Raw genomic sequence first — 23,087 nt, 5'->3', positions numbered from 1 at the left:
TCCTCCGTTGTTTTTATTTTTTTTTATTTTAATGTGTGTGTGTTTAAGATTTATCTTTTTTTAATGTTAATCCTGGAATTTTTAGGTCATGAAGTTAAATCGCTTAATGTTGTTGCCTAACTGTGTTCAATAAGATCATTGATTTTATCCTTTTGGGATAATTAGTGTTTCACCAACCTTTAATGATATGAAATTATGCTGTTTTAATATTGATAAAATGTAAAATCCCTTGTGAATTGCTTATGTAGAAATATTGATCAGAAATGACAGTTTGCATTTTAAACCATATGATGCTGTTGAGTTAAAGAGAAAGATCTGAGGGCATTCTTTATCATCTGTAACATGCTTAAAAGAATTTGAGGGGAAAGGCTCATGAAGACTTAAAATTATGAATAGTGTAGGAAGGCTTGGGAGTGACTGTACTGAATGGAACAACTGAATAGAACTATTCAAATGTATAGCTGTGTAGATACCATGAAAGGTTAATCGTGAGTTTGACAGAAGAGAGTTGTTTTTAGGTTCTGTATATATCGTTCTAATATTTGTCCCACTAGTATTGTATCTTCATATTGTAAATAAATATTCATATTTGCCTTAAAAGTTATGGCCTGTCTTTTTGTATCATATAACTTAATTTATGTCCATCTCTCATCAATCTGTGTCTTTTTGGAATGGAGGGTTTAAAGTGCCATTGGATTTTATTATGTTGATTTAAAGAGTAAGCCTACCACTTACTTAAAGAAGTCAATACCTTGAAGCAATAAACAATTTTTACTTTATAAATTACTGGCTTGTTGATTTTTAATATTAGAAAAACACTAATTTTCTAGCTCTTGTTAAATAACGTATATTGCTGTTAGTATTGTAGATCTCTAGTTTTTAAAAAAATAACTGCATAGTCTTTAGCCTTGTTTAATGCCATTAAATTACCTTTACAATGTTATAAAACTTAATACTGATCAAAAGTTTTATTTCTCTTATGCTGTTTGGATCTGTACACTGTGAATTAGGAGAGGAGATGCACTGGGGTATGTTATGACCTCAGAATCTCAATGTCTGAACCTAATGAAAGTTTCTGATTCTGTTTCCTCAGGCAGGAATCAGGGTCTGATGGGAGAGTTAGAAAGGGTTTGTTGGGCAGCTCTTAAGGTAGATTCTTGACAAAATGGTATTTTAAAGATTCAGCTGTCTTTCCAGTGGTGACTTAGGGACTCTAGGCTTCTTCTGTCTTGTGGCTCTTGTATTCCTCCTGATACCTTGGAATCTTCTGTTAGATGTTGTATCTGTTGGCAAATAAAGGGAATAGGCTATGGATCTTTCAGGAGATGCAAGGGGTCACACTTCGAAGTTGATATATCATTTCTGTCCACATTCCATAGGCTGGGGCCCTGTGACTAATTAAGGCCAAAGGGCAAGTGTGTCTGGGAATGTAGTTTTCATTGTACCTAGGAAGTAAAAGCAAGATTGGTGAGGGTCTAGTCCTTCTCTGCAGTAGGTGATAATGTGTTTACGAATGAGAAAACTCATTTAACTACTCACAGTCACATACTGAAAAATGAAACAGATCTAAGCTTCTTATCCTGAAGTTCAGTTCACAGTATAGTCTTTATTTGATTTATGGAGCTCATCAACTCCAGACCTTGTCCTGGAACTGACATACTTGAACAGAGTTTGGAATTTGGTGGAGGTGAACTTTTCTACAATTATTGTGACTTCTTTTGGCAGTTTACAGAGTAATTTTTTAAGATTTTTTTTCTACCTTTTGTTCCTAGTGATACTTATTAGCCTTTTATAAGCTAATCCTACAGGTTATATATAGTTAGTGTATGGTTTCTCTTCACTTACTGTATTCTTCTGGCTTTTCTGTGACTGCATAGCCACCTTTTATTCTAAATTAAAAGGTATCTCAACATTGATTTTGATTACCACAGACATGCTAAGTACAAAGTAGAGTTTAAGAAATATCATCTGTTCAAATTATACTTCTCACCTCATTATTTGAAATTAAATTTGTCCCACATTACTAAATTATAAATATTTTGTATTCCATTCTTCCAGGGTTTTTTAATAGAAAAAATATTTTTCTTCTGAGAAATGTTTTTCTCCTTTTTTTTACATGCCTTTTTATATGACTATCAGATTTTGTTGAAGGGATTCTGCTTTAACAAGAACTTAAGTAATAAAATCTCTTCTGCCTGTAACCTGTGAGCATGTATTATTAACTTTGAAAACCCGACGGTGAAGAGTCTAGTGCTCTCAGACTGCTCTATTACCCCCTCTCTTCACAAAGGGAGGAAAAATCATCGGAAGTTGGTTTGTCTGAGCTGCTTTTCCCTAACATAAGGAACACTTTGAACCATCGTTCAGATCATCTGAAGATGTTCTTTATCGTGTCCAGCATACCACTGTATTGTAGCCATAGTATTCTCTACTTTCTATTGTAATTAAAGTTCCTTTCAAAACCATAGTATTCTCTACTTTCTATTGTAATTAAAGTTCCTTTCTGTTTTGAAGTTTGCTTGGTCCCTCTTTTCTTGGAGAGGTAAGTGATAGGTTACATTCTTTGTACATTTGAATAGTGGGTTTTGCATGAGGAAGTAGGATTTTGCTTTTTTTTTTTTTTTTTTTTTTCCTGCAATAGCTTCCTTGCTGGATGTGCTTTCCATTTCCCTGATTGTTTAGCTCAAACCTTATGCATTCTTCTACCCCTTTATCTACGGAGGCTCTCACTTTGGTTTGCTACTTCCTGTCATGTGTCCCTCGTTGAAAATACATTATAGTTGGATTTACTCTGATTTTGTCTGATCCTGTATTGGGTAAAGAGCACAGTGTACCAACACCTTCATATTCAGTTGCTCTAATTCTTTTTGCCTGTTCTCTTTTGCATGTTACCTGATCCAAGAATCTGCAAGTTCCCTTTGGTGAGAGAAACCTACTATTCAAATGCACAGTAGGTGGGACCTATGACCTAAGGGAAAGGTGTAAACAGTCAGCTACTACCCCTGTGGAATGCCTGAGCCCTTGCTCTCTCCTTGCCTTAGTCATCTTAACTTCCAGTTCCAGAATGCCATGCTGTCCTATTAAAATTTCCAGTAAATAACAAGATAATGTGTGTGTGTGTGTGTGTGTGTGTGTGTGTGTATGTGTGTGTGTGTGTGTGTGTGTGTGTGTGTGTATATATATATATATATATATTTTAGCTACTTGTGCTGAAAGGTCTTCTGGGTTTTAAGCGGTTATTTGTTTTCTCTTAAGTTTGTTTTTTCTCACTTGTCGAAATTATTGGGATTTAGAATGAAGACTGAAAGTGTCTATATGACCTGTGTTTTGAAATAGAGTTTTGTATTGATTATGTATTAAAACTTTTTTAGCTTGCTCTCAGTACTAAGTTTTTCTGTATTCTTGTTTAGATTTTCATTTCAAATTTCTGAAATTTTTACTTCTAAAAAATTTTGAAGTGGTTTGCTTTAAATTACATTGCTGTTTAAAATTTTTAAGGAATCTACATCAATATATTTTATACATATATAAATGTATGTATGCATACATTTTCTGATACATATTTTTTCAGTGCTGTTGAACTTCAGTAAGAAAGATAATGGCCTATTAGTATGTTATGTAAGAGATTTACAAGAAAATTATTAAAAAAATATTTCAGTGATTGAGTGGAGTGTAACCCTAGTTTGGCTTTAATTTCTGAGACACTACTGAGAATTTGAATGACACGCAAATTTGTGAATTGAACGTAAGTGGAAAAAAAAGCCACTCAGTAGCCAAGGTAAATGTCATAAAATACAGTGAGATTAATACATTTAACTTAAATGCAAGAAGTTCAGTTTTTAGTGAGATCCTCTTAATACCTTTTATTTTTTAAAGTTTTTCCCCGTCTTTCAAACACAGTAATGCGTGTGATATAGAAAAAGGTAATAAATTGATAAAAAGGGAAAATAAGAGGTAATGGACTGTATTCTCATCAGCTAAAGACAATCACTGTGTACATTTTGTTGTATTTCCTTCTAATCTTTTCTATTCATATTTTCCTCTCATGGTTGTGATTATATTGTATGTGCAATTTTAGAACATTAACGCAAAGCATTTTTCTCTAATTGTATTTTTGTAACCATTCTTATTAACTGCTACATAGAATCTAAAGCTAATTAGCTTTTATATCTGTCTTCCAAGCCCATATTAGAAAGGCATGGTGCAGCAGTTACAAGCAGATTGCGAGTCATTTTGCTGAGATAGACATACCAACTAATAGCAAAAGACAAGACTAAAAACTGAGACCAGTGCTAAAGTATAGTACAAGGGAACCATATGGTATGGAATCCAACTGTGTACGAAGCACTGACTGTTGAGGAAAACTGTGCAGCTGTACTTCTAGATTTTACTTGGAATTTTCAGATCTTAGGTGGCTACTCCATGCTGCCTGGCTGTCTTTGTATGCTCCACTTCTCTGACAGCTTTTCAACCCAAACCCTTACTCCTCAAATAGTATGCATGCCTGCCTCAGCCTCAGCTCTTGAAGCCAGAGCTCTGCACTCATTTTCTCACCACCAAACCCACAACCCTAGTTACCTGTGCAGCCCCTCTATATTTGTAAAGAATGTTTGTATATTTTAATTTTGGCCCATGGAAGAGGTGTCCTATCTGTCAGGCCCCAATTCCTACATTTGTGCTCTGTACTCCTTTCCCTCTTTTACCTAGACTGCTCCTTTGGCCATTTCCTTTCTTCCCTGTCATAAATTGCTTCACTTCCATTGGGAATTATTCCTGTTAGCACACACACCCATACACATGCTTCTTTTTTTTTTTCTTTTTTTTTTTTTAAAGATCTCTTATTCAAAGTAACAGCAACTACAAATAAAGAAGAGTTACAGCCCTGCCTCCCTCTTCTGTCTTAAAAAACAAAGCCTCTCCCGTGTCCATTTCTTAGTTTTGGCCTATTTCCCTGTTTTCTGTTATAGCCAGATTTGTTACATGCATTGTCTTCATGAACTCTACTTCTCACTTCCTTAATAACTGTTTAGTTTTCTGCCATGTGTTATCTTCCCCTTAGGTGATATTATTGATTCCATAAATACCACAATTGTGGAATGACCCCAGGTTATCTCTGAGCTCTAGATTCGAAAATACAGTTTTCCTCTTGATGTTTTCACTTGATATTTCATAGGTACTTAAAAACTCAAGCATGTTCAGATTCATAATTCTTCCTGTTCTACTCCATCTGAGAAAATGTACCACCATCTTCCTTAAATCAGAAAGGTAGATATCCTTCATTGTTTTTTTTCCACTTCCTACTTTTAGTCTATCACTGTTGATTCAGTGTCCAAAATATATTTCCTTCTCTCCTTGCCTCCATATAATTCACAGAGCAGCAAAAAAGATCTTAAAATGTAAATGAAGTTATTTCTCTATCCTGTTTTGAGACTATTATTTTAGCATAAAATCTAAACTCCATACTGTGGCCCAGGAGGATGTGCATGATCTGATCCCTTTTTATCTCTTCTGCCTCCCTCATATGTTTCTCCTTGCATATGGTGCAGCCGTCTCTTTGGCCTTTTGGTTACTGCAGCCTTCTGTGTTCTTTCATGCCTCTGTGCTTTTGGACATGCTCTTCTCTTCCTCAATGCCGTTCTCCTCCATTCTTCTCATCCTTTAGGTTGCTGGGTAAATGTCATCTCAGAGAGATCTTTGTAACCTACAACCTAAGGCTTTTCTCTCTCATTCTCACCATTTGTTAGGTTCTTTTATATAGTATCCGACTTGTGGCGGGTTTTTTTTTTGGCCATTTTTTACTTGGTTAAATTCTGCCCCAACTGGAATACAAGCACCAAGAAAGCAGGGACTTTATTGTATGTGATTACATCTCCATTGCTCAGCGGAGTACTTGACCATAGGGGACTCCATAACTGTCTGATGAATGGATGGATGGATGGATGGATGGATACATACATGAGTAACAGACTAGAAGTGGCCCTAAGAGCACCCAGCAGCCTAAGGTTCCAGCTTTGAACAATAATTTTTACTGATGAAGATGACCCATTTGTCCAGTAAGAAGTATAATAAATGCAATCTATTCTAGAAAAATGGGTTCACAAAATGAGATTAAACAAGCTCGAGTATATTTAAAAAGAAAATGAGTCCTAGAAAATGTTAAGGATCTTAAAATATTTCATTATTATAGCATTCTAAAAGTAATTTAAGTTTTCCTATACTAAGAGTTCTTTTACAGATTAGTAATAATTAGCAATTATTCCTCAGTGCCAAACAACTAATTTCAGTCTTTATAAATGAGCTATTGCATAAGTGATCTTCTCAATGTTATGCACTCAATCTTTATCATTCATGGATTGTGTATTTGTTATTTGCTTACTTGCTGAAGTTCATTTGTAACCCCCCAAATTCATACTGGTGGTGCTTTCAAGATCATTCATAGACATATCCAGATTGGCAAAATATTTGAGTGGCCCAATGCCCACGTTCCCAGCTGAGGCCTTGTTTCACTTTTCATATTATAAACAAGTGTGCTTTTTGTGGTCTGTTTAGTACCATGTTGTTCACATTTTAGCTTTAGCTTTTTGTTGATTTCACTATTTAAAATGGCCTCCAAACATGGTGTTGAGGGGTTGTCTAGTGTTTCGAGGCATAAGAGGGCTATGATGGGCCTTATGGAGAAAATGCATTAGAAATATTCACAGAACTCAGGAAAATACTATACTTATGATTATAGTTATTAAATAAGCTTTGTTCAGGTGTGAATTACAGTGCTATTGGCTGTGAATTTAATGTTAATGAATCAACAGTATATATTAAATAAGGTGTCTTTAAACTTAAACACACATAAAACAAGGTTTTGTATTTATTGGTTGATGAAAATGTTGTGACCAGAGGCTCGCAGGAACCTAACCCTGTATTTCCCCTAGGAGCAATGTTCAGTGTTCGCGGCGACTTTATAGAACATAACTACCGCGAATAACGAGAATCGACTGTAAGTTAAAATTCTGGACTTAAATAGAAATTTCAGGAAGTGCCTCCTCACCCATGTTAATTAGAGTTTAGTGACTTTTTGGTTGGGATATATTTTATTTTAAAACCTTTAAGGGGAGAACTGAATTAATTTTGGTTCAGTGATCCTTTTTGAGCACTTACTATATGCCAGTAACTGTACTAGTTTTGAAGTATACAATAACAAGTAAGTCTTAAAATCTTTACTCTAAGGATCTTTCAGTTAGGGGAGTATTTCATTTTAATCCAACTGGTCTGTTACCAACTGCAGTTTAATTTTGACACTACCTGGAGTTAATACAGACTCCATGGGTTAAAGACCAATTTCTCTGTAAGAATGCCTAGGTTTCCAGATGCCAGCTGCACGTTCTTGGAATCCTCAGGCCACCCGTATTTCTGTATACTGGCTACTGGCTACAGATTGGGGCATTTTTATGACCCCTCTCAGGTTCATTAATTTGCTGGAACAGTTAGAACTCAGGAAAGTGCTATACTTATGATTACAGTTTTATTATAGAGATGGTATAGGAGGAGATTTCGGAAGAAGTGCAGTTTGCATTCCCTCCCTGTGGAGTCAGGGCATGTCACCCTCCAAGCACATCATTGTGTTGACCAACCAGGATGCTCCTCTCACCTCCAGTGTCCAGAGGTGTTTTGGAATTCCATTTTACATAGGTATGACTTTAAATAATTGGCCACAGGCTTGAACTTAATCTCTAGCCCACTTCCCCTTCTTGTAGATCAGATGGCTGAGGATCCCCACTTTAATCATATAGTTGGTATTTCTGGTGACCAGTCACCATCCTGAGGCTATCTGGAGGTCCACCTGGAGTCCTCTAATTAACATACCAAAGATACTCCCTATCACTAAGGAAGTTCCAAAGACTTTTGAAGCTCTTTGCCAAGAATGGGGGGCAATGACCAGATACATTCTTTTTTTACACCATAGGGCAACTTGCCTTATAAATAGTAAAAGGTAAACTAGAAGTTTGCCAGATAGGGGCATTGATATTTATAAGCAGATACAAGAATATATGCAGAAACATCAAGGGATGAAAGAATTTGTAGAGTAAAATGTCACTTAGTCTAGCTAGAATGTCATGTTCCAAGGGGGAGTTGTTGAAGGTGAGTCTGGTAAAGTAGATAGTAGTCAGATCATCAAAGTCTGTGGAAATAGGAGGTCACAAATCCTATGTGCATATGAGCCTTACAGTGTGTATTCTAACTTTAATGGAAAATTTCAAACATATACAAAGAGTAGACAGACTAATACAGTGAATATGTAATGATTTTTATGATCTCCTATGTACATATCACAATTAACAGCTGGTGGTTAACATGTTTCATCTGTTTTCCCCTTCATCTCTCCTCCCCCTAACATATTACTTTGTAGCAAATATTATTTCATTCATAGATATTTCTGTGTATATCTTTAAAGTATATAAGCTTTTAAAATAACTATAATCCTATCTTTACAGCTAAAAAAAATTTAACAGTAATTTCTTAATGTCATCAACTATCCAGTCATTATTCAAATTGCCAGTTTTGCAGTGTTTTTAAAAACAGCAAATCACTTGCTAACTTTTTAAATTGTGACATTTTACTTTAAAAATGTAGATTTTTTTGTAAGTGAAAAATTGGAAGGTTTAGCAATACTAGGTGTATGTTTCTCCTTTATAAAAACAGGGCCTTGATCAAAGTCTTTGCCTAGCTGCCACTTAACTGTTTTACCTTGAGAAGACTCTTATAAAGGATTTAAACAGTCATTTACCTTAATAAGATTTGCATTATGGAAAGATAACTAAAGTTGGGATCAAAATGCACTGAGGAGAGTGTCCTGGCAAGACAAAGAGACCAGTTAGAGAGTGTTGCCAATAGAGCTAGAGAGGGACATGTGCTGAACTTAAAGTTCTTACAGGGAGCAGAGAAGTTAAAATTTTAAGAGTTAAAGAACAGAATTAATGATAATATGTGGTGAGGGCACATTGAAGATGAAACTAGAATATCAAATTTAAGTAGTGGGTAGGAAATTCAGGTGAGATAGGAAATTGAGAATGAACAGGTGGGTGCTTGGGAGGGAGTAAGTGATTTGTTTGGGTGTTCTATAGACTACATGGTGGAGGTGAATACACCCTGTTGTTGGTTAGTTAAACCCTAACTTAAAGGGTTTTGTAAGTACAACTTTTTACTCTAATTCTTCAACACATAAAGTTTCAGAATTCTCCAGGTAAAGGAGGGGAGGATAGGAAAGTAAAGACTACTTGTAGTTTTGAGGACAAAGGATTCTTTTTAAGACAACTGTCAATTACTTCTATGTAAATGAGGGGTGGGTGGAAATTCTAATGTGCTCTTACCTGCAAAGTTCACTCCGTTTACTTTTAATAGTAAGCCTGTATAGCCTTAATATATATTAATACAATGTCAGTTTTAAGAAATATATCTACAAACAGCATTGCAGGGTCTGGCATCTAGTAAGTGCTTGGTAAGTGCTGGGTTTGAATCAAAACCCTTTTAAGGCTTAAGCAGTAGTATTTAATTCAGATGAGAGTTTTTCACCTGATAATTCCCTTCAGTGTCTTCACACGTAGGAAACTCAATAAATATTTGTACCATAAATGAATAATTCTGGTGATTTTAATTTCTTTATTTAAAAGGATTCTTTTTTTCTTAGTTTGAGATGGTATCAACATCCTACAGAAGAAGAATTAAGAATTCTTGCAGGGAAGCAGCAAAAAGGGAAAAGCAGAAAAGATAGGTAAGTTACATTGTTGAGTTTGTAAAGTGTTAATATTTGACACATTTGATATAAATATATTTTTTTACTTTGGTTAAATGAACATTTACTGCTTATGCCATGTGCAGTTAATACATTTGAGATCAAAATCCATGATCTAACATAATTTTAAATTACCCTTTAAAAAAACCCAATATGTAGTAATTTAATATATAAGCACAGAAGCGAATATTTTACTCAAGAATGGTTAACTTTATTCTTCTTTGTGTTTAAATTATGAAAACAGTACAGCCATCATATTAAAACTTGGTGGGGGTTGACTGGGGAGAAAACCATAGCCTGTGTCTTTACCCTATAACTCATTTACAGATACCTGTTGGTTTGTTTTTTTCCCCAGGTTTTGCTTTTATTCAGTATTAGTTTTTAAATAAAAGGGGTAGACAGTACAACTTCTTAGGTCCCATTCAGTTGCTGCATATTATATTGACATTTAAAGTTTATGAAGAAAACTGCCTGCTAATAAACCTCACTGAATGGACGACCAAACTTACTGTGAAATGGAAGGACCAAACTTAGTAATTTTCTAGGATCTCTCCAGCTTTAAAATTTTATATCTCTATTTAAATTGAATTCTCAAGAAAAGTACATGATAATTACCCTGTCTATATGGACCTTAGTGTCCTCAACTGAGGAGGATTTTAGGACCTGAAACTATGATTCTAATATATTACAGAATGTCATTGACAACAACTTGTCACCAAATTTCTCATGTGTATCATAAAAATTATATTAACCTGGGCTAATGCATTTGTAGGTGCTAGAGTTTTTTAAAGCATTAATGATTATTTGGCATGAAATTGAAAATTTTAAAAAGGACCTTTTTTTCTGATCTTACTGCCATTCTCTTTTGTGCTTATTACAAATACACCTTGAAGATCATTGAATATTTAAGTGTAAGCCCTCCTTCTCTTTATTATTATTCTGAAAAGGCTTGATTTATTGACATAATTAATATTTTTACTGAGGTTTTCCCACAATAATTGAAAAATGTGTCTTGGTATTGTAATTAATGCTGTTGAAAATTTATTATTTTCTATATACATGTGATTGTCTTTAAAAATTAAATTTAGGAATGATCACATGTGTACCTGAAGAATTCTTTTATTTCTCCCATTTGTGATTCTCAGAGCAACTCCAGATTAGGTGTTCACATTATTGAATTTCTCATGCACATAAATCTTAGTATATTTCTTCAACTCTGACTTGTTTATAGCTACAGGTTTCTTTATGTGTAGACATGTATAATTTCAAAGAGAAATGCGTATTGTCTTCATTTGTTTTTACTCTTCTACCTAAAGAAATAGTTGAATAGTTTCAAAGTGAAATACAAGAAAAGATTCCAGTTTTTATGTGTCATGTCATAGTAGAGCTACTTTTGGGGCACCTGGGTGGCTCAGTCAGTTAAGCTTCCGACTTCAGCTGAGGTCAAGATCTCCTGGTTCATGAGTTCAAACCCCGCATTGGGCTCTGTGCTGACAGCTCAGAACCTGGAGCCTGCTTCAGATTCTGTGTCTCCCTCTCTCTCTGCCTCTCTCCTGCTTGTGCTCTGTCTCTCTCTCGAAAATAAATAACAAATGTTTAAAACAGAAGAAGAAAAAGAGCCACTTAACCTTATTTTAGGTTTTCTGAGATTTTCTTCCATTTGTTTAAATATTATGTGATAATGGTATTTCTTTAATTTTAGAATTGCTTTTACTCTTATACCTAAAGAAAGAGATGTTATATTGTCTTTAAATGTATAGAAGAGAGAATAAGAGAAATAGAGTGAAATGCTAAGCTAGCAATCAAGATTTTGTCACTAATTTAGTACCTCTTACCCCGGTAATCTGTATGATTCACGTAATAATTTACATCTACGTTTCGTAGTCCCCCACCCCTTTAAAAACTACTTTTGGGTATTCTACCTCCTTTTTTGATGAAATATTAGAAATTCTGCTTTTTTTTTATACTGTGAAATTTAAAACCTCTTTTGTGATTAGTTGATACAAGCACTTGGATAACAGTGTAGGTAACTTGTTTTTTGTGTCACTTGTCTGATTTTTATAGGAAATATAATGGTCACATTGAAAGTAAGCCATTAACCATTCCAAAGGATATTGACCTCCATCTAGAAACAAAGTCAGTTACAGAAGTGGATACTTTAGGTAAGGGGAATCTTGGTAAAGTGTTTTGTAAATCTCATTTTATACTATGCTAGTGAAAGTGCTTCCATTTTATCTGTTGTGGCTAGATTTTTTTGGTTAGTTTTTAATCATTAAGTCCATTTTACAGAATACGAAATCTTTTTCAGAACTTAGAAGCTCAAAATGACTTCATTTAAATTCCTTTGTCTATTCACCTAACTTGTACTAAGAATTATTTTTCCAATTTTTCAGAAGAGGCTGACTTACATGTTTGTTATGCAGTTTCTGTTTTATGTCGAGATCACAGTCAGTTTTCGTTATTTTGAATTCTAGACTTCTTACCATATGTGCCATTCTGCTCCTTTTATGATATGGCTTACAGAAATGCATTTGTGTGTTTGTATTTAATTACCTGTAGTAGAATGACTCAGCTTTATGCTCATGTTTAGTAGAAAGGAAAGTGGTTTTAGAATAACAAAGTGGAGAGCACCTGGGTGGCTCAGTTGGCTAAGCATCCGACTTTGGCTTAGGTCATGAATGATCTCATCGGTTGTGGATTTGAGCCCTGCGTCAGGCTCTGTGCTGACAGCTCAGAGCTTGGAACCTGCTTCAGATTCTGTGCCTCCCTTTCTCTCTGTGCCCCTCCCCTGCTTGTGCTCTGTTTCTCAAAAATAAGTAATGTTAAAACATTGGATTAGGAATCAAAAAACTTGAATTCAATATTTGCTTTTACCCACTGTGTATCTCTAATAAGTCATTTGGTTTTTTTTTTCCTGTATATCAGTGTTTATAATTGCATAATAACTATGATGATTTTAAATTTAAAGTGAAATTTATGTGAAATTATTTGAATCGTATAAGAGAATGATATCTAAGGTGAAACTGTATTAAACACTGATTTTCAAATGGGGCTGTACATCAGAATCATTTGAACAGCTCTTAAAAATAAAGATTCTTGGGGCGCCTGGGTGGCTCAGTCGGTTGAGCTTCCGACTTCGGCTCAGGTCATGATCTCACGGTCTGTGGGTTCGAGCCCCGCATCGGGCTCTGTGTTGACAGCTCAGAGCCTGGAGCCTGCTTCAGACTCTGTGTCTCCCTCTCTCTCTGACCCTCCCCCGTTCGTGCTCTGTCTCTCTCAGTCTCAAAAATAAATAAACATTAAAAAAATAAATTAAAAAAAAAATAAAATAAAGATTCTTCATATCTACCTCTGGAGATCCAGTAAATCTAGAGTGAGTTCTGGGAATTGAATTTGTATTTGTTAAAATGCTCTTAGTGACTCTTATTTTTGACCAGTTTTGAGAACTAATGGTTTACATGATAAGTGAGGGATAAAAATAACATATTAAAAGGAATAATTTTGGTAATGTATAAATCATAACCACCCCAGAAAAGCCTTAAGAGATTCATGTAGCATCTCATATAGAATTATTTATTGATACAGAATGACTTCAAGATATTTGAAAGTTGATTCTATATTTACAAATATTTTACATACATATACATATATATATATACATATATATATATATATATATATATATATATATATATACACACACACACACCTGGGAAGAGTGTCCTAGAACCCAAAAAATGTCCGTGAGGAACGGTATAAATCAGTTGTCATACTGGTTTTCGACTGGTTATGTCATCCACTTTTTTTCTTTTTAATTATTTTTCATGCAAAATTTAAAACATTTAAAAGCACTTTGACTTTTTGATTGGTTGTCACATTTCTTTTACTAATTTTATATGTGTGCTTGTATAAAATGTTCACAGATGTGTAAATACAAGAATATATATATATATTTATTTATTTATACATTCTCCCTGATTTCTAGTACATATTTTTGTAATTTTTACTAATAACTAATATTAAATGAGTAATTATCAACTTACTAACTTTAATAATAGCTTCAACTGAGTACTTGTCAGGCATTGTTGTAAGTGCTTTCCTTGTATTAACATTCTTGTAATTCTATAGGGTATGTAACGATTATCGACCTTTTTTTGGAGGGAGGGGCAAGGACTCGAACTCAATTAAATAATTTGGCCAGGGTTACACACCAAATGTGGTAGAGACAGTCAATGAGAACTAGGCTATTTTAACGAACTTACAAAGATTTAAATTATGTCTTTAGAACATAGCTTATTCAATATTTTGTTTCATTTGTACAGTTTTGAAACTAACTGCGAATGATATTAGTTTTAACAAGTGGTCACATAATTTCAAGAGCAAAATAATGGAGAGAGATTTTACTTATGTTTATATTTACGTAATCATTTGTGAATGCATGCTGTGTATGTGTGTTTAGGTAAAAGTAGAGAATTTTCTGCCTGTATTTAAGGTATAGTCACAAGCTTAACACAAACCACTAGGCTTGATGAACTATAAATTTTCTTTTGATTCTAATAGCCTATTAAAAGACACATATGTATATTATTGAATACAAAACAAATATAATACTTGGGTTAAATATGTAGCCACGCATGTGTATAATTTGTACTTTTTTTTTGAATGTATATATTATTGGTATCCCAATAAGTATCCTGAATGTCTGTCTCAATTTGTATTAGCTCTATTACAAGAACCTCTTAAAGCGTATGAGTATTTGAAAAGTCACTTGGCTGTTTGCTGTGAGAGTTCTCTGGAGGAAGCTTCTGTGAATGTGAGCGGGCGAAGATGTGGAACACTTACTTCACTTGTTATTAATAAAAATTGAAAGCCTTTAAATAAATGGATATTTGTCTATCTGTTCTACCCATTTCCCTGTCCTCCTTCTGGAAGGTTATTCAAAAGGATGATTGTAGTGGGGAAGAGAGGTGGCTAGAGGGTAAGAATCCCTCAACTGCTTGAGGGTAAATCAGACTGTTGTTCCTAGGCTATTACATCTTTCACACACAAAAAAGCTAACACACCCATAATAACTTGAAGCAAATAAAAACTGACCCAGTCGTAGAAGGATTTGGAATTTTTGCTATCTCACAGAGATGTAAGTCTGGTTGGTTTGTTTTGATATTGTAAATAAGTCTTACTTTGAGTCTGGTATTTTATTTTCAAAATACTTTTTCTGTGAGTGCGTGATTTTAAAATATCCTCAGATACTACAGTTTATAACTAAAATTTTTCTAAAGCAGCGTAGATCATTTTATTATGTGCCTGTGGGAACGTAGGAATTGATGTTTATGTATATGATTTATTTGCACATTTTCAGGAGGTCTTCTACAAAATGATGTTGATATTTTGGACTCTACTCTGGCAGAAGTAAACAAGAATATCTGAGATGAAAAAGATAAAATCATTTATTATCAGAGAATGCTAATTTTAATGTAAACCCTTTGTTGAAGGGGTATGGTGTTATGGAAAATTGACAGGCATTTCATCAGCTTTTCTTGCAGGAGCACAGGAGGGAATAAAAAGTATATTTGTTATTTCAATCTGTAGTAACTCACAAAATTATTAATCCGCCTTTAGTACAGTTAATAACTGTAACAAAGTTTACCTCTTCCTTCATAGAAATGAAAAATGTATGTAAGTCTGTAGGACTGTATACCAAGTTAAATCCTGAAGTTAAAGTATCATCCTTGAGATTCTTTAAAAAAAAAAAAAAGCTTTTTAATTTCTGTAAAAAACAGCTACTCCGCTAAGAAAATACCAGCTCATTTTGCAATCATGTTTTTAACAGTTTAAATCATTTTTGATAATCATTTTAGGTTTTAAAAATTATTTAATTTATGAGGTATTAAAATATAATTTTGGATGTCAGCATTCTTGATCTGTTTTCTGCATTTTTAGATTCTCCTATTTGCAAACCTTAACATTGCATATCAACAGATTGAGTAAAGTTTAGCATGATTAAAGTTATTATAGATAAATCCTCCTGAGCTACTTACGAAAGTTTAAGTAAACTTTTTTTTTAACTTTTATTTTTCAGCATTGCATTACTTTCCAGAATACCAGTGGCTGGTGGACTTCACAGTAGCTGCTACACTTGTGTATCTAGTAACTGAAGTCTACTACAACTTTATGAAGCCCACACAGGAAATGAATATCAGCTTAGTCTGGTGCCTGCTTGTTTTATCTTTTGCAATGTATCCTTCAAAACATCACTAATATTAACTTATATATTTGTTCGTCTTGTGCAGCTAACACAATTAGACCTCATCTCTAATTTGAAAAAACTTTTAGATTATTAGAGAATTTTTCTTTGTTGAAATCCTCTATATTTAATAGAAAAAATTTTCCAAAGTAGAGGTAGTTTAAAAAGTGAAATATAAGAAAAGATGCCAGTACCTTTCCTTTGCTTTCTCATGTGAATCTTAGGGCACAGAGGAGCCACTTTACCCTGTTTTAGATATTCTGATATTTTCTTCCATATGTTTAAATATTATGGGGTAATGGTGTTTTTCTAATTTTAGATTATTGTATCATTCTCCCCCTTCCTTCTCCCAAAACAGTAAGGAAATAACTGTTCTATCAAATCAGTAGTCAGTTTTAGTGATGCCCCTGAAAATATTATTTATAGGGGTGCCTGGGTGGCTCAGTTGGTTAAACCTCTCTTAATTTCAGCTCAGGTCATGATCTCACAGTTAGTTTATGGGTTTGAGCCCCACATCGGGCCCCGCGCTGATGGCATAGAGCCTACTTGGGATTCTTTGTCTCCCTTTGTCTCTCTGCCCTCACGTGCATGTGTTCTCTCTCTTTCAAAAACAAATAAGTTTTTTTTTTTAATACTATTACAGCAAAGCATTATAGTGTCTTATTACCTTCCTTGAACAATTTTTTTATTCTCATTACATAGAAGCTAAGTTTTTTTTACAAAATTCTAAAATTTGGTAGTTCAAATAAGTCATTTCTATTTTGTTTTCCCATGTAAGTATCTTTCTGGAGCTCTCAATTCTGTAAACTGACTGCATAGCTGTTAACCTGGGATTTTCTTCATTGACTTTCTAAGAATTCCCTGTGCCTGTTTTTGGATCACATCATCTGCCCTTCCTTGGCTTACTGTTTTGCCAGTATAATGTCCTTGATTATAATGTCCTTTTGCCTCCTATAATGTCCTTGAAAGGGGTGCTACATTTTTTTATTGATATAATCTTGCATGCCTGAAATTATTTTTTCCTCATACTTGGTTGATGGTTTGACTCTGTACAAATTCTAATTGTTGAGAAACTGGATGTCTTCTTGCTCTTGGAATATGCCTCCCTTTCCCATTGCATACACCCTCCAGATGCTTTTTCTCTTTTGGTATTATGAAGTTTTCATCGCTGATTGGGTTAAGTTCTTGGTTTAGCTTTTATATCTGGGAAGTCATCCTTTATTATTGGGCAATTTTTTCCCCTTTTATTAAAATTAAATATTTTCTCCTCCATTTCTACCTCTCCAGAGATAATTTCTTCCAGCTCCTTTCTGTTTGAGGTTTCCTACCATATTTCCATGTGCATACAAAGCTACTGCTTGTTTTTAGTTTTAGGCTATAACTGTTACTATTACCATTTCATTCTGGAAATGAGGACTTGGCACATTTGTCATCTATTACTGAACATTTCCCATTCACCTCATCTTCTAGAGATAGTAATGTCATTTTTTAGAGGAATATTTAATGTTTATGTTGTAATTATATAAATACTATTCACAGATAAATATTTGCCTTAATTTTTCATTTGCATTTTTTTTTTTTAATACATGATCTTAATTCAACCTAAAACTCTTCTGCTTGTATAAATCTCTCAATATATCAGATATATCAGGTAGTATGTTAGTTTCATCTTTGAGAAGGTTCTTGTGGAGTCCTTGGACCCAGTTTCAATTGGTTAATCTTTCCACTTGATGCACAGCTATCCTATTGGGATCACCAGTTTTCACTATCTTAGGGATTGTCTTTATTTCTCTTGACTTGGAGCTATTTTTCCTATATTCCATGTCTCTTCCTTGGTTTACTTTCTCATTTGGGTGGAGCATATGCTCTAGTATTAAGAAAGGTTGCATGAGAAGTGCATTTTTTGTGATCTTGCATTCCTGAAAATATTTTTATTCTGGCTGAAAATTACTTGATCTGTTGATTGAGAACAGAATTCCGGGTTTAAAGTTATTCTTTTGGTAATTTTGAAGGCATTGTTTTATTGTCTTCCTTTTCATTCTTTTAATGAATTCTAGTTGCCATTCCAGTTTCTGATTTTTTGTATATTCTCTTTTTTTCTCTGGAATTTTTACCATCTTTTCTTTGGCTACGTAAGGTGTTGAAATTTTATGGTGATGTACCCTTTTGTGAATCTGTTTTCATCCATTTTGCTGAGACTTTACTCTCTGGAAATGCATGTTCTTAACTTCTAGAATATTTTTTTGAATTATTTTATTTGTGATTTTCTTTTCTCCATTTTCATTGTTTCTGGAATGTTTATTGTTCAGATACTGGATCTCTTAGACTGGCTAAGATTCTCTTCTTTCTCTCATATGTGTTCATATTTTGATAGTTTTTAATTTTGTGGGAGGTTTTTCTCAATATTCCCAACCCTTTGAGTCTCTGTTTCTAATTTCTGCTGCAATTTAAAAATTTTTTTTTAATGTTTATTCATTTTTGAAAGAGAGACACAGCATGAGCATGGGAGGGGCAGACACAGAATCTGAAGCAGGCTCCAGGCTCCAAGCTGTCAGCACAGAGCCTGATGCAGGGCTCAAACTCAAAAACCGTGAGATCATGACCTGGGCCAAAGTTGGCTGCTTAACTGACTGAGCCACCCAGGCGCCCCACTGCTGTAATTTTTAATTACTTTCAAGAGCTCTTCTTCTTTTGTTTTCCCGTCCCACCTTAAGGAAATCTGCTTGCTTTAGATTAGGTTATCTTCTTGTGTCTATTTGAGATGTTGATTTTGTTCAGAGTTGTCTCTCTGCCAAGTATGATTTTTGTTGTAGGTTGCTTTTGTTTGCTTGGTTTGGTTGTAGTCTTTTATGTTAAGGGCTTTTCTTAGCTCTGGTGATTGTTTTTGCCTGTGTGAAGTCTAAGCCACTAAAAAGCTGAGTGAAAGTTTTAAGCAGATGGTGAGGCAAGTTGTTGAAACATCTAGATGGGCCAGGGATCATCTTTTTTACCCTCTCCAAAGCATAAATCTCCAGACCTCTTTGAGGTGGGGGCAGTTTTAAAGTGCTGCTTTTTAGTAGTGCTTCTTTTTACTAGTCCTTCTTTTTAATATCTCCTGCCACCCCTAATAAGCACATTTGCACTTTAGCCCATTGTAGAGAATTACATGGCATCTGACCACTTCTTATCCTACCTGGGAGCTCTGCAGTAACATCAGGTTTTATCTTAGCTTTCCATTTGAGTTTCCTCATGCTGTTTAGTCAGTTACCATTTACCTGCCTGCTTTCTGGCTTCTGGAGTTTTACTGCTTTTATTCTTCTCATTCATTGTATTTATGTACCCCAAAACAAGTTTCCTTTATACTGTCATTTTGGTGGAGGTTAGGGAGAGACCAAAAGTCAGTGGAAATGCTCAATCTGTTATTTTTATCCACAAGTTTTATATTGACTGTTTAATAAGATTCTGTTTTTTGTCTTCTTTTTCAGGGACTCTTGGTAATGGCATATTCTTCCTTTGAATGGTTCTTTAATATATCTCCCTTTTTCCACTTATTCTATACTATTTTCTTAATTTTTCTCTTAATTTTCTCTTTCAACCCTTTTGTTGAATTTTTTATATCAACTTTTTAAAAACATTTATCTATTTTTGGGAGAGATGGGGAGAGAGGGAGACAAGAATCCCAAGCAGGCTCCATGCTGTCAGTGCGTAGCCCAACTCACGGCTCCATCCCATGAACCCTGAGATGATGACCTGAGCTGAAACCAAGAGTCAGCCGCTTAACTGACTGAGCCACCTGGGCACTCCCTTGTTATTTTGTTGTTGTTGTTGTTGTTGTTGTTGTTTTTTAATTTTAAAAACTTGGAATGTTCTCATAGCATTCTTGTGTCATGGATACATAATATCTTTATATTTCTAAGGATATTACTATCTTTTAATTTTTAATTTGCACCTTGTATTGTTTATTTTCTGAGTATCCCTCCCCTTTTGCTTTAATCATTGTCATGTTCGAGATTGTTCTTAAATGTTTCATGTCCTTTGATTTTCTGTTTATATTTAATAAGGAAGAATTTAAAAATTAGAAGTTTTGTGCAAGTGGTTGCAACTTGTTGATTGGTGGCCTTTTTTGTGCATGATTAAGTGGGGACTTTATATTATCCTGGGGGAGACCTCTTAATATTATTGTCTGCAGATTGTTTGGGTCTGTCATTTTCTCCAACAAGAGTTGTCCATTTTCTCATCTTTGGGGTATAAGTGTAACAGCCAGTGTTACAGATGCCGATTGGGGAAGAAAACTCAGAGACTCAGCATTCAGTGTATAGGCATTAATTTAAATGCATGTCTGTGTCCCCCTTGTGCCCCTTGTTTTCAGGTCTTCATTGCCACCCTAAGTTTTGCATAAATATTCCCAAGCCCAGTCTTTCCTGGTTTTAACATTTTCTCATAGTATTTCTTCTAAGGTTCTGCCAGAGTTAAGGGACGACCATCACCTAATCTGTATGCTTAGGCAAGAGAAGTTGTAAGAAGTCTAATTATTGCTAACACAGACATACAGCCTATCCTGTTTGCATTAATTCTGTAACCCTGCCTTCAAAGGTGCCCACTTACCTCTAATTCCTGACTTTTCCAGAAGCTTTTTATGAATGAGCTGGCTTTCTTTTCGCTGGATTTTTTTCCCTCTGTAGACCCAGTGTAACAGAGAAAGCTGAAACCTAAATCGGTTTTTGCTTGTCCCATCTACTTAGATGGTCTTCCAACTTTTGTTGATAATTCTTTTCTAGAAACTGTCATCTCTTCCTATTTTTTGTTTCTTATGGCTTTTAGTTTCTTTCCTATATGGTTTATTTAGTCAAATTTTGGAAGTAAGAATAAGTGCATGTTCTACATCTTCTATATTCAGCTAGAGACTGCTGAACTATCTTTTAATACTATAAGTGGATACTATTTTAAATATATGATATGACTTGGCATTCAACACCAGTATGTTCTTTGTTGACTCTTCTGGATTGAGTTAGGTATAACGTAGACCAGAAGAGCCAGAACAAAATCTTAAGAGTTGACATCTTTACCAGGTATATATTCTGTTGGATAGAAATACTGATCATGTGTGTCAGTTGAGAAACATCCCCAGATGTCTAGTGCTATACTCATTTCAACAGGAGATTAAGTTGAAGCATTTAGAATATTACTATTTAATTCTATAGTATTAAATATGTGAAAGTACTATGCAGTCAGAATAAAGACCCATCTCTAGACATCAGGTTATATAAACACCAAAAATATCTTAACTTGGAAATTAGCACTAGCTCCCATGTTACTTTTTTCATACTTGAGTTCTCATGTTCTCTGAAATATCGCTTCTTTTGGAGTATGCTCGTCTTCATTTTCTTCATGGTTGATAGCATGATGTCAGATAACGTTTGTGATATTTATGTTGAAATGCATAAATAGTGCATTGATAACCAGTTTGATTTAATGTGATACAACCCTTAGTACCTATTTACCAGAGAAATTAGAAAAATGTACCTCTTAAGAGCTACTCAGACTATTGTTTATGTGAATAAATTTCATCTTTCATTTCACTCAGTAATGCCTAATAATGTGAGAGCAAAGGTCCCACACAGTCTTCAGCACTGAACTGGCTCTGCTTAGTTTTGAGTAGTGCACTCGTGAAATGCACCAAACAATAGCATCTCTGCGGGAATCTAGTAGCTGGCTGTCTCCACCATCCTAGAGAAGACAGGAAGTGCTGAAGGGCTTTAGAATCCAAGCTATTTTCTGCCAACTTTGACCCTTCACAAAAGGGACAGGGAAGAAGGAAAGTAGAATTGTGTATATGTTGAGGTATGTGATTTTCCTTCAAACTTGCATCGTGTGAGAAAATGATCAACTGCCTTCAGTAGTATGCAGGAAACCAGAATTTGAATGTCATATCCAGATTAGCACTAGGGAGGAGTCTGTTTATAGCCTATCTTTTATCTTAGTTATAACATATCTGGTATGCCTTTCACATCGTATGCACAGAGTATAACTGCTGTGACCTCTGTTTGGCTTCTCTTTATTTTCTTATTGTATGTGCCTACTTATTAGTCAAACACATGTCTCCATTGATTACATAGGACAATAGCTCCACTTAATTCCAGAGTCATACACACATCAGTTAATTCAGAAATTCTCTGCAGTTGTTACTGATAAAATGTCCTTTGTTAAAGTGGTCCCAAATTTAGACACGTATAATAACTTAAATAATTGGTTCATTTAAAAGCAAGGAAGAAAACTGTTTTATTTCTGCGGTCATTTTGTTTTTGTCTCCCCATGAGTTTTGCTTTACATACTTGTAGGGCAACAATTAGAACTTCTTCAGAATCTTGGAAGTTCTGAAAGCATAGGAATGAGTTTTTTAAACTTGTGACACTAAAATCTTGAACTGCTACCTAAAACTAGGCTGTCTTTTATCATCAGCTCTACTTGCTATGTTTCAGCAGAGTTGTACATGCATCTCAGCTGTCACACCTTCCAGTCTCACTCCTAAACCCAAACTAACTCTCAGCTTTTCTCCCTTGCCCATTTGTCATTGTAACCACCTTATTTGGTCAAGTGTGTGTGTTCCAGTTCCATTTATGCTGAGTTACATGGTGTGGGGAAGGTAAAAGGTAAAGAAAGCCTTACAGTGAGGATGGAACAGTTGTGTTAATTGTCTTTCCTGCATGATGGTCCATGAAGGCTTAGAGTCACTGGAGAAATGTCTACTGATTTTATAATATGAAGTATATCATTTTTATTTATGAGTAAAGGAAGACAGAAAGGTAAAAATGATGCTTTCAAAAAATCCAATAGTCCTTGGGTGGAAGTAAAACTTTAAAAATTAAAACTCTACTATCTATGGATTTTTTTTTTTCAAAGACTCTTTCCTTATGAATAAGCTGTATCACGGAGTAATATTGAGTCAATTACGTGAATTTGAGTGAGAAGAAAGCTATTCTACAAAGAATGATAAAGCTTCTCAGTAGTCCTATTATATTTGGTTAAAGGACTGGATCATTAGTCACATTTCCACACTGCTTGTATTTTACAATGTGGATG

General features: G+C 34.6%; 1 protein-coding gene across 5 annotated transcripts in view; it reads left to right on the top strand.

Annotated features, from left to right (window-relative positions):
• TMEM161B (transmembrane protein 161B) overlaps nucleotides 1–23,087 on the top strand; it is a 71,871-nt gene that overhangs the window by 24,152 nt on the left and 24,632 nt on the right. For 2 of the 5 annotated variants that reach the window (XM_049649775.1, XM_049649774.1), the window contains exons 3-5: nucleotides 9,680–9,763; nucleotides 11,849–11,946; nucleotides 15,864–16,020. In XM_049649775.1, coding sequence (XP_049505732.1) covers nucleotides 9,680–9,763; nucleotides 11,849–11,946; nucleotides 15,864–16,020 — 339 coding nt within the window. Of the gene's footprint in view, nucleotides 1–6,926; nucleotides 6,992–9,679; nucleotides 9,764–11,848; nucleotides 11,947–15,863; nucleotides 16,021–23,087 lie in introns of those variants that run through there. The other 3 variants (XM_049649778.1, XM_049649776.1, XM_049649777.1) reach the window with 3 other exon arrangements.

This window comes from Panthera uncia (assembly GCF_023721935.1).
Source record: "Panthera uncia isolate 11264 chromosome A1 unlocalized genomic scaffold, Puncia_PCG_1.0 HiC_scaffold_17, whole genome shotgun sequence".
In the NCBI taxonomy this organism is placed as follows: Eukaryota; Metazoa; Chordata; class Mammalia; order Carnivora; family Felidae; genus Panthera; species Panthera uncia.
This window is presented reverse-complemented; position numbering and strand designations above follow the sequence as displayed.